Consider the following 18108-nt stretch of genomic DNA (forward strand, 5'->3'; position numbering starts at 1 on the left):
AGACCATGTGCGGCTACAGGCTGATAAGCTTCAACTGACCCAGGTCCAGCACACCCAAGCAGCCCTACCAGCTTGCGACAACGCTTCACGAACTTCTGCACTCACAATGAAACAAGGGTATAATAAGTATCAGATCGACTGATTGCAAGTGAACAACATGCATCTGTTCCGAGGAGGCTGAAATTGTACCTTCATCGTCCCCCTCACTTTGTTCTCAGATTCTATGCTCACGGGGAGATCACCTAGTGCATCTGAGGCTTCAAAGATGCATCTGTTCAGCTCACTAGACTGCAACAGTATAAGTCAGTCACGATGACGAATAAACTAATTTAAATACAACCGTCGGTTCAAACTTACCACTCTGTTGATGAGGGGTGCAAACTCCCTAAATCCACCGTGCATGTCTCTGATGCCGGTCTGATAGGCCTCTTCCTCGGGGTCATCCCTCTCCAGCTCCGCGATGTCTTCCGCCGTCCAACAAGGCCTGAGACGAAGACGGTGCTTCTGGCCATCATCGTACCACCTCATGTGTCGGATCAGGTAAGCATCCGAGTCAGTAACTTTCCTCTCCACGTCTTTATGGAACCTTCGTCAGTTCCACTCCGTCACATGAGTTTTATGCTCCTCTCCCCAGTCTGTGATCAACTGACTCTTCTGCCGGCTCATCCTGCAAGGCATACGCAACAAGAATCATCATAAGCGCAATGAGATCATCATAAGCAACAAGAAACATGATAAGCGTAATGAAATCATGGGCACGGAGAACAAAGCGCTCACAGGTGGAGCGCGTGGCCGCCGGTATCAGTGGGCTGGCCCGTTGGGGTATGCTGATAAATCCCAAACTGCGTGGCCACGCGGTGTGGCAAGTGCCACTCGACGGCGTACACACAGATCATGGGCACGATGCACTGCCAGAGACCACGGTCCGCATCACACATCACGTTCAGATCAAAGCCCCACTGTCGGTCATGATACGACCACCAGTTTACCTGTTACATATACATTGGTAAGTTCCCACTCTCGGTCAAAAGTGGAATCAAAGAGAAAGGTGTTGAGCGAGTTCATATACCTGTGTATGCGTCAAAGCGTCCAACTCGTTGCTGTAGGTCTTGTACGAAGTCTTGTTTAGGCAAGACCCCTCATGGCGGCGAAGAAGGAGGCCACCGATTGATTTCCCTTCTACGCGTTGATCAGCGCAGTGCGGATGTTGTTGACGCGGCTGAGTGACTACGACGAGAACATGCTCACCAGTGCCACCCAAAGTTCGTGCACCGTGGTGATCGTGGTCACCGTGACGAGCACCTCCTTGGAGAGGTTTTGGAGCAGGTATCCAAGGACCTGTTGGTCCTCCCTCACCCAGATCGGATGGATAGGATTCGGCCTAGATGTCTCCTTACCGGCGGCGTCCTTGGTGGTGAGGACTTTGGCCGGTTCGGTCACCGTGCCATCGACGTAATGGAAGACGCCTGCGCCCCGCAGCTGCGGCGTGATCTGTGTTCGCCATAGAACGTAGTTGGTGCGGAAGAGCTTCTCCGGGACTCCACCGCTGAGCGTCGGCTGGAAGGAGGCGGAGGAAGACATGGCTGCTGCGCACTTTGGTGGAGATGGACTAGCTAGGGTTTAATGGAAGAAGATAGCTCTGTATACCATGTGCGACTTGCGGTAAACGTCTTGCCTATCCTGGCCGACATGTTGCGTGTTAAATAGATGGGGTGCGAGCCGAGATACACGTACAGGTTGTTGAGAGAGAGAGATACATCTTGGAGAAGAAGAAAACTAGAGATAAGAGGAGATAAAGATTACAAAGTATCTTGTCTAACTAACTACCCCTCCAACGGTTGATGATTCTCCTTCCTATACACGCCACAATATCATCGCGTTTGACAGACTGCACGGGCTCTCCTTGTTTGTGTCATTGTTAGTGACGTCGACGCTTGTCCATATTCCGGCTCTCTTTGTGTTGAGATTAATTAATTTAATATTTTTTATGTCCATGTAGATGCATGGAGCGATGACTGTTTCAGTGTTGAGGCTATCAACCATCGTGGAGATTTATGTTTGTCACGGACCGGACGATGACAGTTGCGGTTCTGGTTCGTGGAGGGATTTCAGTTTCAGATTCTATGGCCAGGGGATATCACATTCGCGGCAACAGGGCAGATTGTTAGCTGTGGCTTTATCCAGGCGTCACCCAGCTGGTCTGTATTGCTGAACGAGTAACTGGGCGGCACAGGAAGCTTGATTGTTTGCCAAGAGCTGAAGCAAGCGACATTCACCTATAACCATGTCCAGCTATGAAGAAGCACCCTATATACCTGCAACAGCAACTGGACAGCATCAACAAACGTCTTGATGCCCATCTTGAAGCTACAGGTGTATTTCTATCTCTGTCACATTTAAGCAACAAATGCAGTCATCTTTTACCATGTCAACACATCTGTACAAGTTTGTTCTCCATTTTCTCTATGTCATGCGGTATACATTTTCATGTTACATTAGTTTGCACAAGTTTGTTCTGACATCATTTGTGATATCTGCAGTAACGGAAGTTGAACCGTCCGAACCAAAGGCATGGAAGGAAATACCCAGGCTAGCCCATGAGCGGAGGCAGGCCTGCTGCATTTGTTTCTACTACGGTGTAAAAGATGGCTAATGTCAGTCAATTGGAGGAGGTGAGACAGGCTGCCACTTGTTGAATGTGATGGCCCATGTGGATGATGCGGTTCTGTTTTTTGAAGATGATTGCAGTATTATGTTAGATTGCGTTGTTCGAGTACTTTTGAAGATGATTGCTTAGTTAGTATGTCACAGTTTGCTCCATTAGTTCCAGCTTAATTGCAATCTGCTGTACCAATCACAATTCCGGCTTTGGTTGATGGTTAATTAAGTAGAGTTGCCCTTCTTGAAAAAGGTTTAGTGTTTTTTAGGTTTTCCTTTACAGCCTCCTGTAGTCATTCAGTCCTCTGCTTTGTTCGAAAAAGAAACCTCATCAAGATTCACGAGTAGCATAGTATACATAGTCTTCTCTGCTCTGCTTCACTAAATAAAACAAATATTTTTATTAATCTAAATAAACTTCATGAACATATCATAAGAATATTGTTTTTCATCAATCTAAAAAAGCATATGCATATACATTCTTATCAGTCGGAATAAGTATTGATATTCTCATTCTTCATTCCGTTTGATAAAGCAAACTTACCATCATCACATGTTCATTTCAGAGCTCCCTGGCATCAACAATACAATACCATGCCATTTTGTTTTGTGATGGTGTCAGATACAATACAATACCATTCTGTTTTGTGCAGTGCTGGCCGGCGCCAAATGGTCCCCGTTTGATATTCAGGTACTAGCTGGCCGGCACAGTCCAAATTGTATGATTCTGGTAGAGTAGAGTGGTGGTGCATATTCCCTGTCCGCATCGGATTCTCCCAGATCTCACAATCTCCCAAATCTTCGCTTCAGAGCTGCAGGAGCATTGCCAACACCTTTTCTGGAAGAAAAAAACAGAAGTAAAGCTGCTCATTCAATCTGCATAGCAACAAGTGCTCCAAAGATGTATGTATGGAAATCATGCACTTGAACTCATAGACACTTTGTAGTGCAATAAGGGGGACATCTTAAGTTATATAGCTTGACATGTATACAGAGACGGTACATCTCAAATAGATGGAAGGTCTGGACAGTTACCTGGTAGTTATGCGGATGCGAATACCTGGGCTTTCGTTGGCCGTATGTTTGAGCGATGCTCCTAGCCACGAAAATATCGTCAATCCTTTTGGATTAAGGGAAAGTTGTGGTTTCCTTCTAAACACAAAAATTGGCACATAAAACATGCATCAGAACTGGTAAATAAATCTTGCCTTATCGTACTTGATAGAAACATCGGCAACCGAAATCTAGTAGAGAAGATGGAGATTGCTCATAATCTTGGGCTCTTGATCTTCACTGTTTTTGTTCATTGATCTCACGGGGCAGCCGAGAATGCTAATGCAGAAGGAGAAGAATAAAGTGTATACGCTACTTTGCTGAGAGGAAACTATGAATGAACAAACAACACCAAGGGCATGGAGGAGGACGCCAGGGGCGGGTAGCCGGGGTTGGACGCCGACGAAGCGTGCTACCGCCATGGAGCATGACACGGCATGGGAAAGAAGGGACCCGCCATGGGCGACCGTGGAGGAACAGTAGAGGGCAAATTTGTGCACATGGGCCTCAACATTCAATTAGCCCAGTTTAGTATCAGCCTATCTATATAGAGGGACTCATCAACATTTTCTCTACTACTTTCGGTTAGAGAAGAAAATTACTATTTTGCTCTGTCCAGAGATAACCAAAGCGAATCCTCAGCTCACAAAAATCATATGTGGCGATAGCAGTGAGGGCTCCGTTACATCGAAATCATTAGTTAAGGGGTACCACTAAAAAAACTAGTTAAGGGTACCCAATCAAAGGTCACTCCGACCTCCTCAGAGGATGACAAGTGGCAACCTAAGAGTTTTTATATTTTTTTCATAGATTCGTTTTTCAAAACATTTTATCTCTTGAACCGTGCATCTAAATCTCGAACGGTTTTCATCATTGGATTCCCCACATCGAGATCTTTGAAACTAGATCCCATGGTAATAGGTTTTGACGAACTTTTTACGGAAAAAGCCCGGGAAAAAATGTAACCGAAAACACATTTTTTTTCACTTTTCCCCCTTTTCCCTCGCGGAAGAAAACATGTGCCTCTCGTGGAAAAAAAACACATTTTTTTCCTTTCCAAGAGGCACATGTGCGCCTCTTGCGGAAGCAAACCTAAGCCTATCATGGAAGAGAAAAAAAAGAAAACGCGTCCTTTTTTCCTTTTCGAGAGGCACAATCGTGGAAGATAGAAAAAAAAAGAAAATGTGTTCGTTTTTCCTTTTCGAGAGGCACAATCGTGGAAGACAGAAAAAAAAGAAAATGTGTTCGGTTTTCCTTTTCGAGAGGCACAATTCGCAGAAGCAAATCTGTGCCTCTCGTGGAAGCAAAGAAACACGTTTTTTTCGAGAGGAACAATTGTGTCTCTCGCGGAAGCAAACCTGTGCCTCCACAAGAAGCAAACATGTGCCTCTCGTGGAAGAAAAAAAACATGTTTTATTCCTTTTCGAAAAGGCTCGGCTGTGTCTCTCGCGAAAGCAAACATGTGCCTCTCGTGGAAGCAAAGAAACACGTTTTTTTCGAGAGGAACAACTGTGTCTCTCGCGGAAGCAAACCTGTGCCTCCACAAGAAGCAAACATGTGCCTCTCGTGGAAGAAAAAAAAACATGTTTTATTCCTTTTTGGAAAGGCTCGGCTGTGCCTCTCGCAAAAGCAAACATGTGCCTCTCGTGGAAGCAAAAGAGCATGTTTTATTCCTTTTCGGAAAGGCTCGGATGTGCCTCTCGCGAAAGCAAACATGTTTGTAGATTTATAAAATGCTAATGAACTTGGAAAATTGTGGCATATTTTGAAAATGTTTATGGATTTGAAAAATGTTCAAAATATTTAAAAATGATCACAAATTTTAAAATTTTGCATGAATTACGAAAGGATAAAAAATGTCATTATTTTCTAAACGATGATGAAAAAAGTAAAAGAAAGAATAAAAATCGAAAATAAAAACATTGAACCGGAAAAACCAGACATAAAGTTTGGAGAAACTTTCAAAAACATGTTTCCACATGAAGGTGGTATTGGGCCAGCCCGTTTACATCACTCACTCGCTCCAGTGTGTGCTATGCAGAAAAATACTACCATCTGGCACCTTAAGCACCGGTACGTAATGGGACATTGGTCAAGGAAATGAAGCGACAAAATGTCTTATTCATCGTCATGGCTCAATAGCATGCATGCTCCCCTCGGCTGCTTCTCTTGCTAGCTCGTTCGCTGTTATATTGCTTCCTCGTTGGCCAGTAAAAAGAACCAGTAGCTAAAGGTTCATGAAGAACATAAATTCTGATTTTTTATAGATTTTTTTACATTATAGACTAATTTTTGTTACACTCAAAAGAGTTTACGAATTTTAAAAGGATTATGAATTTGTTCACAAATTGGAAAATGTTTGTAGATTAAAAAAATTCTCATGAACTTGAAAATTTGTGGCATATTTTGAAAAAAATCATGGATCTAAATTTTTTACGTATTTGATTTTTTTTCAAAATTTTGTAAATTTTGCATGAATTGTAAAAGGTTAAAAATGTTCATGATTTTTTAAATGATGAAAAAAAATTAAAATAAAGAAAAATTCGAAAAACATTGAACAAGAAAAACCTGACATAAAGCTTCTAGAAACTTTCAAAAACATGTTTCCACAAGAGGGTTGTTTTTGGGCCAGCCCGTTTACTTCACTCACTTGCTCCAGTGTGTGCTTTGTACAAAAACACTACCATTTGGCACCTAAGCACCGGATACATAATTTTTGTAAGGAGGGGCACCGGTCTAAGAAAGGAAGCGACACCATGCAAAAAAAAGAAAGAAAGAGGAAGGCACAAAATGATATACTCATTGTCATGGCCCACCTTGTGCACCCATATCAACTCGGCCCGCTCCTTGAGCAAGTCAAGGCACCGGTAAACGGAGTCGCCCAAAACAAAACCGTCGGCTCTTCCCTCCTTAGCACCTTGATAGCGTCCGCCATCTAAGTGATGGAGTTGTGCTCATCGGGGAGTGCACCCATTTGCAAGACATGGTGAGCTTGGCATTGAAAAATGTCGGGTCGTATGCCACGCGAGTCGCAAAGAAACACGAAGTGGTCGAGCCCGAGCGAAAATATTGCAAGAGTCACTTGTCGTGATCTTGGTGTAATCGTTGCCCTTCCAGAGCACACGAAGAACCAAAAAGAGCAAGGAACTTAACCAACCATGTGTTTTTATTAGTGTTGACCTTGAGTTCATAATAATATTGTTATAAATCTAGATCTAAATTGTTTTCAATGAAAGTTTGCACAAGTGTACAAAAAGGACGAGGAAGAACACCAAGTTTGGTGGCGGGCCCTAAAGATAGGGCCCAAAAAAGACCAACATATAGTGAAAACAGGTTGAAACGGAAGTTTAACCCCACAAGAAGGGGTTGGTCGGTGGAACCACTGGAGTCAAGTCCCTTGGGCGTGGGAAGGGCATCCAAGGAGAGAATGATGTCGCTGGCCGACATCCCTTCCTCTGCAGCAGCACGATGGACTCTAGGGTTGCTTTCGACCTCGGCGAACCGCCAATGAGAGGAGCAAAGGGGGTTGTCGTGGCACAGCCTGATGAACGGTCACCACTATTCACCGGTCTAAATAACTTTCGTCAGTTTAGAATTTGCTGAGGACCCCTAGTCCTAAGCCCATCACAATAGGTGTCACGGGGCTCTATTTTTTGCTGAGGCCCCCGAATCATAAGCCCAGCCCAACCCAGCCCAGCCCACCCACACTGTGCCGGTGTGCATCTCCTCTTCGCCGCCGATGCCACCGAGGCTGGCCGGCCGCCCTTCCTCCCTCCAAGACCGGCCGCCCCGACCGCCTCGTGCTGGCAGTAGCGCCGCGAGTCTCCCACCTCACCACCACCACTGCTCGCCGTCCGTCCGTCCCTCCTTCCGTCCATGGCGGCGGCGACCTCCGTCGTCAGCAGGCCTCCAAGACCCCTTCCCGGCCTGCTCTGTTCAAATATGTAGGTACCCTTCCCCTTCACTTGCTGCCGCTCTGCTCAAATCTGTTTCTGCATCCTCTGTTACAATTTGTATTAGCTTTTGCTGCTATTTCTAGCTAGTCTAATTGGTTCGTAGCTCAAAACGAAACTTGCAAATGGTTCGGTAGATTTACATTTACAGGCAGCACAGCTTGCAAATACAGTAGGTGGGATGGGATCGACTTGCAACTATGTGAGACAAATGCCATCACTGACGAAACTGAAAAATTAAACACTTTTCTTCCTCCTAGTCCTGGGTGACAAGCATGTGACTGCCCACGTGAAATGCATCCAACCTAGTAGTATCTGAAACAAAATTATCCTCCCGCCTGCCTGCCTGCCTGCCTGCCTGCCTGCCTGCAAGTGGACGTTTTGTAATGCCACTGCGTCGCCGGTGGCCAGGTTAAATATTCTTTTTGCGATTGGCCCGAGAGCAGATCTGGGGCTGTATACGACCATTGTATACCGTAAACATCCGGCTAAAATGTATTTCAGTACATTTTAGAGTGGAAGAAAAGAGAATTGGGGCGTTAGATTCAATTGCAAATATGTTGAACCCAAGTGGATGGAACGTTGATGCAATGGATTCACAGCACAACTTGTGAATAAGTGCCACCAACTGGGTACTGATGCTGATGGCAAGGCATTGGTAGCACGCTTGTAAATGTCAAGGCCGTGAACCCCGTGTCATGACTGACGAAAATGAGAAACGAATCACTTTTTTTCCCTTGTATTGGGTCACTACTCATGTGATGCACCAGACGTGCCTGCAAATCGGCGTTTTGTAATGGCAGTGCACGCTGTCTCAAATGCCTGCAAGTGGGCGTTTTTAAAGCCTGCATCGCTAATGGCAAAATTAAATATTTTTGCTGTGATTTGATCGAGAACAGATCTCAGGCTACATACGACCGTTGTATATTGGAGAGCTCAAGCACTATGCTCGTCCCGCTCACAACATTTCTCTTCTCAACTCAGGCATCCAAAAGCTTCAAGATCTAACAAAAGTCTCCAAACTCCGGACTAGAGCCTGCCTACAGCCCCGCTCACACATCCGTTCAGCGCCGGCCACCATAACTTCACCGGAGTCGCCTCCTGCTTCTGCGCCACGTCGCCGGCACCGACAAGGCTCTGAATCTGCTGCTGCTGCTGCTACCGCCGATACAATGCTGGAGCTGGCGCCGACGTGCCTGTGAGGACCACGTCTTCCTCGCTGCTGCTGCTGCTGCTGCATTGCTGGTCCTGGGTGCTAATCAGGGGGGAGCTCGTGAAGGTAACTATGGCTGCAAATTAGATTTTGACTTGTAATTTGTTCAAGAACAGATCCCAAGCTCTACTTATAAACGTCTTGCTCACACCATTCTCTTCTTCATTAATTTCTGCAGTGCATCTGTGTTGGAGGAGTTTCTTCCGAGAGTTCCAATGGTGGAGCTGGTGGTCACCATGGCGCTCCGGCCACTGGTTGCCATGCTCAGGGACAAGGCGTCCAACTATCTCCTCGACCAGTACAATGTAATGGAGGGAATGGAGAAGCAGCACATGATTCTGAAACGCAGACTTCCTATCATCCTGGACGTCATCACTGACGCCGAGGAGCAGGCGACGGCCAACAGAGAAGGGGCGAAAGCCTGGCTCCAGGAGCTCAAGAAAGTAGCCTATGAGGCAAATGAAGTCTTTGATGAATTCAAATATGAAGCACTTCGCCGTGAAGCCAGGAAGAATGGACACTACAAAAAGCTTGGATTTGATGTGATAAAACTGTTCCCTACCCACAACCGTGTTATGTTCCGTCACAGAATGGGTAGCAAGCTTTCCAGGATTCTGGAGGATATCAATGTTCTCATTGCAGAGATGCATGACTTTGGGTTGAGGCAAACATTGTTGGTGTCCAATCAGTTGAGGCAGACACCAGTGTCCAAGGAGTGGAGACAGACAGATTATGTCATCATCGACCCGCAAGAAATTGCCAGCAGATCCAGACATGAAGATAAGAATAATATTGTTGACATACTACTTGGTGAAGCTAGCAATGCAGATCTCGCAGTGGTTCCCATTGTTGGAATGGGGGGCCTTGGCAAGACCACATTAGCGCAACTCATATACAATGAACCTGAAATTCAGAAGCATTTTCCGTTGAAGCTCTGGGTCTGCGTCTCTGATATCTTCGATGTGAATTCGGTGGCTAAGAGTATAGTTGAAGCATCCCCCAAGAAAAATGATGACACAGACAAACCAGCACTGGATAGACTTCAAAAACTGGTCAGCGGGCAGAGGTATCTCCTTGTATTGGATGATGTCTGGAACAGAGAGGTCCATAAGTGGGAAAGGCTGAAGGTCTGTCTTCAGCATGGTGGCATAGGTAGTGCAGTGTTGACAACAACCCGTGATAAACAAGTTGCTGGAATTATGGGCACAGATAGAACCTACAATCTCAATGCTTTGAAGGATAACTTCATAAAGGAAATTATTTTAGACAGAGCATTTAGTTCAGAGAATAAAAAGCCACCCAAGCTACTCAAGATGGTTGGTGAGATTGTGGAGAGATGCCGTGGCTCTCCTCTAGCTGCAACTGCACTGGGATCTGTACTTCGTACCAAGACCAGCGTGGAAGAATGGAAGGCTGTATCATCTAGAAGCAGTATTTGCACTGAGGAAACTGGAATTTTGCCAATACTCAAGCTTAGCTACAACGATTTGCCAGCACACATGAAGCAGTGCTTTGCTTTCTGTGCCATATTCCCCAAGGATTACAAGATTAATGTGGAGAAGCTTATCCAACTATGGATCGCAAATGGCTTTATCCCAGAACAGGAGGAAGATAGTCTTGAAACCGTTGGAAAACATATTTTCAGTGAGCTAGCATCAAGGTCATTCTTTCTGGACATAGAGGAATTTAAGGGTGACATGGAAGATCAGCAGTATTGTTTCAGAACTACATGCAAAATTCATGATCTTATGCATGATATTGCAATGTCTGTTATGGGAAAGGAATGTGTCGTTGCAATTAAGGAACCAAGTCAAATCGAGTGGCTGTCAGATACTGCTCGGCATTTGTTCTTATCATGTGAAGAAACACAAGGTATTTTGAATGATTCTTTGGAGAAAAAGTCCCCTGCCATTCAAACACTGGTATGCGATAGTCCTATTCGAAGCTCAATGAAGCATCTATCAAAATATAGCTCTTTGCATGCCTTGAAGCTCTGTCTGAGAACTGAATCATTTCTACTCAAACCAAAGTATCTGCATCACCTGAGGTACCTTGATCTCTCAGAAAGTTATATCAAAGCACTTCCTGAGGATATAAGTATTCTATATAACCTGCAAGTGTTGGACCTTTCCAACTGTTATTATCTTGATCGACTTCCAATGCAAATGAAGTATATGACTTCCCTCTGCCACCTATACACTCATGGATGTCCGGGGTTGAAGAGCATGCCTCCAGGACTTGAGAATCTAACTAAGCTGCAGACACTCACAGTTTTTGTAGCAGGAGTTCCTGGCCTTGATTGCAGTGATGTTGTAGAGCTGCAGCATTTAAACATTGGTGGTCAGCTAGAGCTATGCCAGGTAGAGAATGTTATGGAAGCAGAGGCAAAAGTGGCAAACCTTGGAAACAAGAAGGATCTCAGAGAACTGACATTAAGATGGAATTCTGTTTGTAACAGCAAGTTGCTCGAGAATTTTGAACCACATGGTGAGCTGCAGATTCTGAAGATACATTCCTATGGAGGAGAGTGCATGGGTATGTTGCAAAACATGGTTGAGATCCATCTTTTTCATTGTGAAGGATTGCAAATTTTGTTCAGATGCAGTGCAATCTTCACTTTTCCAAAACTGAAGGTGCTTATGCTAGAACATTTGTTGGGTTTTGTGAGATGGTGGGAAATAGATGAGAGGCAAGAAGAACATACAATATTTCCTGTGCTTGAGAAGTTGTTTATTAGTAATTGTGGAAAGTTGGTAGCATTACCTGAAGCACCATTGCTGCAAGGGCCTTGTGGTGAAGGTGGTTATACATTGGTACACTCAACGTTTCCTGCCCTAAAGGTGCTCAAAATGAAAAACTTGGAGAGCTTTCAGAGGTGGGATGCAGTCAAAGAGACTCAAGGTGAACAGATACTGTTTCCTTGTCTGGTGGAACTATCAATTGAGAAATGCCCAAAGCTGACAGCATTACCGGAAGCACCATTGCTTGAAGAACCATGTAGTGAAGGTGGTTATACATTGGTACGCTCAGCGTTTCCTGCCCTAAAGGTGCTCAAAATGGAATACTTGGAGAGCTTTCAAAGATGGGATGCAGTCGAAGAGACTCAAGGAGAACAGATAGTGTTTCCTTGTCTTGAGGAACTATCAATTCAGTGGTGCCCACAGCTGATAGATTTACCTGAAGCACCATTGCTTCAAGAACCATGTAGTGAAGGTGGTTATAGATTGGTACGTTCAGCCTTTCCTGCCTTAAAGGTGCTCAGAATGAAATTCTTGGGAAGCTTTCAGAGATGGGATGCAGTCGAAGGGACATTGTTTCCTCAACTTGAGAAACTATCAGTTCAGAAGTGCCCCAAGATGATAGATTTACCCGAAGCACCAAAACTCAGTGTCTTAAAAATTAAAGATGGTAGACAAGAGATCTCCGATTTTGTAGATAGATATTTGCCTTCATTGACCAATCTGATACTGAAGCTAGAAAACACAGAAACAACATCAGAGGTTGAGCACACTTCAATTGTACCGGTGGACAGCAAGGAGAAATGGAACCAGAAATCCCCTCTTGAAGTTATGAAGCTAAGATACCGCAACTTGTTCTTTGGATCAGGTGCATTAGAGCCGTGTGACTATTTTGTACACCTTGAAAACTTGGAAATTGATAGATGTGATGTGCTCGTCCACTGGCCAGAGAATGTGTTCCAAAGCTTGGTATCCTTGAGGACATTACTGATTACAAACTGTGAAAATCTGACTGGATATGCACAAGCTCCTCTTGAGCCATTGGCATCCGAAAGGAGTGAACACCTGAGAGGTCTGGAGTGTCTTTACTTACAAAACTGCCCAAGTTTAGTAGAGATGTTCAACGTCCCGGCATCTCTCAAGAAAATGGTTATTGATAGGTGCATTAAGCTTGAGTCCATATTCAGCAAGCAGCAGGGCATGGCAGAGTTAGTCCAAGTATCTTCTAGCAGTGAGGCAGACGTGCCTACAGCTGTATCAGAGTTGCCATCCTCACCCATGAATCACTTTTGTCCATGCCTAGAATATCTACGTTTAGTTGGATGTGAAAGCTTACCAGCGGTTCTAAATCTGCCTGCATCCTTAAAGACCTTAGGAATTGATGGCTGCAGTAGTATTCAAGTCCTATCATGCCAGCTGGGTGGGCTCCAGAAACCAGAAGCCACTACCTCCAGAAGCAGAAGTCCAATCATGCCACAGCCACTAGCAGCAGCAACAGCACCAACTGCAAGAGAGCATTTACTTCCTCCCCATCTCAAACGTCTAATAATACGGGACTGTGTTGGCATGTTGGGTGGGACTCTCCGTCTGCCTGCACCCCTCAAGGGACTGCGCATTATTGGCAACAGTGGGCTGACATCGCTGGAGTGTCTGTCGGGAGAGCACCCCCCATCGTTGGAATACCTTGATCTTGAAAAATCCAGTACCCTGGCATCCCTGCCGAATGAGCCGCAAGTATACAGTTCTCTCGGGTATCTTGAAATTAGAGCCTGCCCTGCTATAAAGAAGCTCCCTAGATGCCTGCAGCAGCAACTGGGCAGCATTGACGGCAAAAATCTAGATGCCTGCTATAAAGGTATGCTTGCTGCACGTCCTTCTATCTTTGCCACATTTAACAAACAGATGCAGTCATCCATTCCATCCCTTGTACATAATGGTCAACACGTTTGCAAAAGTTTCTTCTCCATTATTTGAATTGCCATTCTGCTATACATTATGATATAACACATTAGTTTGTACAAGTTTTTTTTTTCTGACATCGCTTGTGATATGTGCAGTAACGGAATTCAAATCATTGAAACCGAAGACATGGAAGGAAATACCGAGGCTAGTCCGTGAGCGGAGGCAGGCCTGCCGGAGCTGAAGCTGAAGGTCATTCAGCTTCTATTCAATGACAGGCCCGATCCCTGATTCTTGCACTGCTCTGCTCTGCTCTGCTAGGGGAATGGCCTGTGATTGCTTCTACAGCTGAACTGTGCCGCAGTCCGCTCTCGGTCGAGAACTGTCGGGGCCTGCGGTGTAGCGCGGCTGCTGCTGCTTGGCGTTGAGTCGGGCATCTCTGAATCAACATCCCAGGCCAAGACCATCTCATCTTTTGTACACCATTCCTGTCATGTAGCCCAGTGTTGTATCTGAATAGCTTCTTGCACCATACAATGTTTAATTTGTACACCAAAAGACTGGGGAGGATACAAGATGTTTGTTTTACCCAAATATTTATGCCTAACAACATATACAAGGTTCCATAATTTTTTATCAACCACTCAGACATGGATTTTACCAATAACCAGCAAAGCAGCAGCATGCCGCAGCTGAAGCTAAATCACATTAATTTGCACCCGCGATTCATGTTTCATTTTGCAGCAAAATGTATGCGACGTGGAAGAATCAACATACAATGGTTATTCAGACTCATCCCAAACAAACGGACTAAAATCCAAGGAACCCCGCAAATTTTGCAGCAGAATGCATGTAGTAAACATTAATTTTGAACCCTGCAAATTCATGTTTCATTTTGTAGTATGCAAGTAGCATGGAGCCACGCCCCAAATTCAAGGACACTCATGGCCTCTTGTTGCCAACACCAGTAGCAATCCGTTACCAGAATTAATCTACAACTGATGGTGTTTCAGGTCTCACCAAAAATCCAGGCAGGTTATTCAATCAATCATCCCGACAGATGCAAAATCGTGTGCTCGACACCTCACTCACTCAGCTCCGACTCGCAGCCCCTCCTCCAGCGCTACTACTGAGCAGCTCCCATGGCAGCACCGCCCCGCCTCGCCATGCGAACGCAAGCCTCGAACCTCTTGACCGCCTCGGCGCACTTGAGCGGGTCCTGCACGTTGCTCCTGTAGCACTCGGCGCAGCCCGCCCTCTCGTCGGTGCATGGCGAGGGGTTCTGGTAGGGCAGCTTGAACTCCTTGTCATGCAGCTCCTTGGCCCTCTTGGTGAGCTCCTCGCGCATCGTCGCCTCCTTCTTCTGCAGCTTCTCCAGCACCTTCTCGCTCTCCGCCACCACCGTGCGTATGGCTTCCACCTCCTGGATTGCAGGAGACGGTTGTGGAGGAGCAGGGGTCACTGGCAGGTACATGGGAGGCGGCAGCGACCACCCAGGGGCAGGGGCAGGGCTGCTCTTGGGTTCAGTTGGAAGTTCCCTGCCATTGTCCTGAGGCTCCTCTGGTTGCTCCACGACCTTCCTAGGCTTGGGTTTCCTGGTCCTCCTCTTCACCTGCTTCTCGTCATCGCGCGCGAGCTGCTCGATCAAGCTGGTGCTTATCCGGATTGTGTAGTCACCCATGGCAGACAAGAATCCTGAAACAGCATCACGAGGAAAAGTGACGGATTAACAGCAAGATTTAAGAAGGTTAATTCAAGCAAACAAAGGTCTCAAGCACGATAAACAAAATGAATTGCTGGGCCCTATACTGAATGAATGGTGTGCATTAACAGCATAATCGCACAAATCCTGAACACGCAAGCTTTCCAGTTCAAATGAAATGATGCCTGTTAAATAACAGAATGATTAATATCTGGGCTCTACACTGAATATTACATTAACACATGAGGGCATGCCATCCACAGTTGTAGAATACTTTCCAGTTAAAAAGTCAAGGATCTATTAGCATGGCCACCATTTCATTTGTCAATCTTTTATTATATCCTAATAAAGAATAAAGGAACATGTACAAAGTAAAAAAAAACTGATTTTTTGGAACATTCAGGAAACAGCAGAGCTCCTGGCTGCTCTAACAGAACGCAAATATTAGCCCATACTTACTGAGGGGTGCATGAATTTCTGATTGGAAAATATACTGACTGAGTGCTTTTACTACTTAGTACTCCACCATGGAAGGGAAAGGCGGCAAACAGTTCCATCAGTAACAAACTGGATGGATGAATGGATTGGAGATGAAGAAATATGCGGGCGAGTTTCAAAAGAAATTTTCCTGGCCACCCCCTCTGGTAATTTTGGCTAAGGGTTCAACCTACCTAGCCGGCCAGATCACAAACTGTTGAGGTGCATCTGATTAATTCAAATTTTATTCAAGTATTTTGTAAATAATCCCACTCAAATTATGGGGGTAACATTCTTTCTTTAATCAAACAGACAAGCACATCTTCGTAAAATTCCTCTTAACAACAAAATCGCACAACCAGTTCGAATATTGAAGACCTCATGAAAGCATGTTAAACAACATAACAAAACAAATATCTGGGCTCTAAACTGAATTCTACATTGACAACATGAGGGCATCCACAGTTGCAGAGTACTTTTCAGTTAAAAGGTCAGGGATCTATTAGCAGGATCACCATTTTATTTTTCAACCTTCTATATCATAAGCGAACATGTACAAAGTAAGAAATAGAAACTGGATGTTCTGCAACATTAAAGAAACAGCTGTTCTACTGGCTGCTATTACAGAAGCAAATACTAGCCCATACTGATTCAGGGGTAGGAACCGACTGCTCGTAGTATTATAGTACACCGTGGAAGGGAAAGGCAGCAAACAGAACCCTCAGCAACAGACTGAATGGATAAATGGATTGGAGGTGAAGAAGGATCTGGATGAGTTTCCATAGCAATGTATCCCGTTAAGGTACCCCGCACACAGGAATTTTAATTGCAGCTAGATGACATTCATGCCTGAGGAGAAAGGATACCAGATTTGGCCAACAGTGGAGAATATGTCCAGAACATATCGGTCTCTCTCTTTTCATTGTTGGCTTTGTTGCTCATGCCCCTGTAATTGGGTAGAAGGGTTCTATATCTAAAGATTAAAGACAGCCTGCCTAGCCAGCCATGGCACAAACTGTTGGGGAGGTGCAAATCCTCATATTTTAGTTGGGTATTTTCTTAACGATTCTCTCAACATATGGAGTAACGTCGTTAATCAAACAGACCAACAAATCTTCCTACAATTCCTTCCCAGGTGAGACTTGTTTGCACAACAGTTCTCAACACTATTTAGATGCATTATTTATACACGGAGCTCTACACAGATTTTTACAGAGGAACAAACAACACATAGCGAATATAACCAGGTGGATAATTTGGTTTCTGTGTGTACAAGGGTGAAAAAAGTATTTGTCACTGCACCTCTACAGAGTTTATTACAGGTAAACAAACATCAAGTCCTATCTAATACAGTCGGATGAACAATCTGGGCTCTGCTTACGTAAATAGGTCTACATAAACAGACAAACACGCATCTGAACATAGCAAATTTAAGCCATCTCGCAACAGCATTGTGTGTAAAATAAAAGATAACGCGCATAAATAAACTGATGACAACTCCAAGCTTGTAGATAGCCAGACGGGGACAGAAACATTGGCCAGAGCAGAGCAGAGCAGAGCCCAAGACGAAGCTGTTGGATATCAACGATCCAGCAAGCAAGCGCACAATGTAGCATGATGGAGTAATTTGGGCAATCTGCCTGGCCTCTTCCATACAGCTATACGTACCGCCTTGAGGCATCATCGATTTATCTGCATCGTCCCTGAGGCTCCAGGGACGGGGGCGGAAGTAATCCCCAAATTTGGCTCCCTGATCGATCCCCAAATCCCTAGAATCCCGTGGCGGAACACATGGGCGCCCGCCCGATGGAGCGCCATGGCGGCCCTGCCTACCTAGTAGCGCCTACGCGCGCTGCCGGCGGGGGGCGAGACCGGCCTCGCACGGGGGAGATCCGGCCTGGCCGGGCCGGATTCGATCCGGCTCGGCTCGGCTCTTCACGGCGGAAGGTGGTATGTGAGCGAGAAATCGAAGCGCGATCCAAGCAAAGCTGGGGATTCTTACCGGGAGGAGGGGGAGGGCGGCTGCTCGCCGGCGAGGGGGTGCTCCGGTGGAGGGGGCCGCGAGACGCTTCGGCGGGCGGGCGGGCGGGCGGACGGACGGACAGGAGGAGGAGCAGCAAACAGACGATTGATGACGCGGACGCTGAATCCCACCGACCAAGAAAACCCACGGTCCAAATAATAATGACCATAAAATCATATACTCATGTTATAATATAATATATAATAAACAAACAACAATAAAAACTACAAGGACAGCCTGGATGAAGCGTAAATTGCAAAACAGGTCCAAATCGGATAGGGCGTCCTACCCCACCTCCGGGCTTGTCCACTTCGGCGGGCGGGGTGAGCGAGCCGTTCTATTTGCGGCTGGGAAGTCATGAAGATCTGTTAGGAAATGGGAATCACGCTATC

General features: G+C 45.6%; 2 protein-coding genes across 2 annotated transcripts; one reads left to right on the forward strand and one right to left on the reverse strand.

The window, feature by feature from the left end:
* Positions 1-7465: 7465 nt before the first annotated feature.
* LOC125541008 (putative disease resistance protein RGA3) lies at positions 7466-14505 on the forward strand. The gene is made up of 4 exons (XM_048704513.1): positions 7466-7655; positions 8649-8943; positions 9056-13470; positions 13673-14505. Exons 3-4 carry the CDS (start codon positions 9093-9095, stop codon positions 13756-13758), a joined length of 4464 nt encoding a protein of 1487 aa, XP_048560470.1. The 5' UTR covers positions 7466-7655; positions 8649-8943; positions 9056-9092; the 3' UTR covers positions 13759-14505.
* On the reverse strand, positions 14377-17900 carry LOC125541020. The gene is made up of 2 exons (XM_048704522.1): positions 17696-17900; positions 14377-15209 (listed from the first exon to the last, which is right to left on the reverse strand). The coding sequence occupies exons 1-2, from the start codon at positions 17883-17885 to the stop codon at positions 14641-14643; spliced, it is 759 nt and encodes a 252-aa protein (XP_048560479.1). The 5' UTR covers positions 17886-17900; the 3' UTR covers positions 14377-14640.
* Positions 17901-18108: the final 208 nt, after the last annotated feature.

Source organism: Triticum urartu, chromosome 1 (assembly GCF_003073215.2).
Source record: "Triticum urartu cultivar G1812 chromosome 1, Tu2.1, whole genome shotgun sequence".
Lineage (NCBI taxonomy): Eukaryota > Viridiplantae > Streptophyta > Magnoliopsida > Poales > Poaceae > Triticum > Triticum urartu.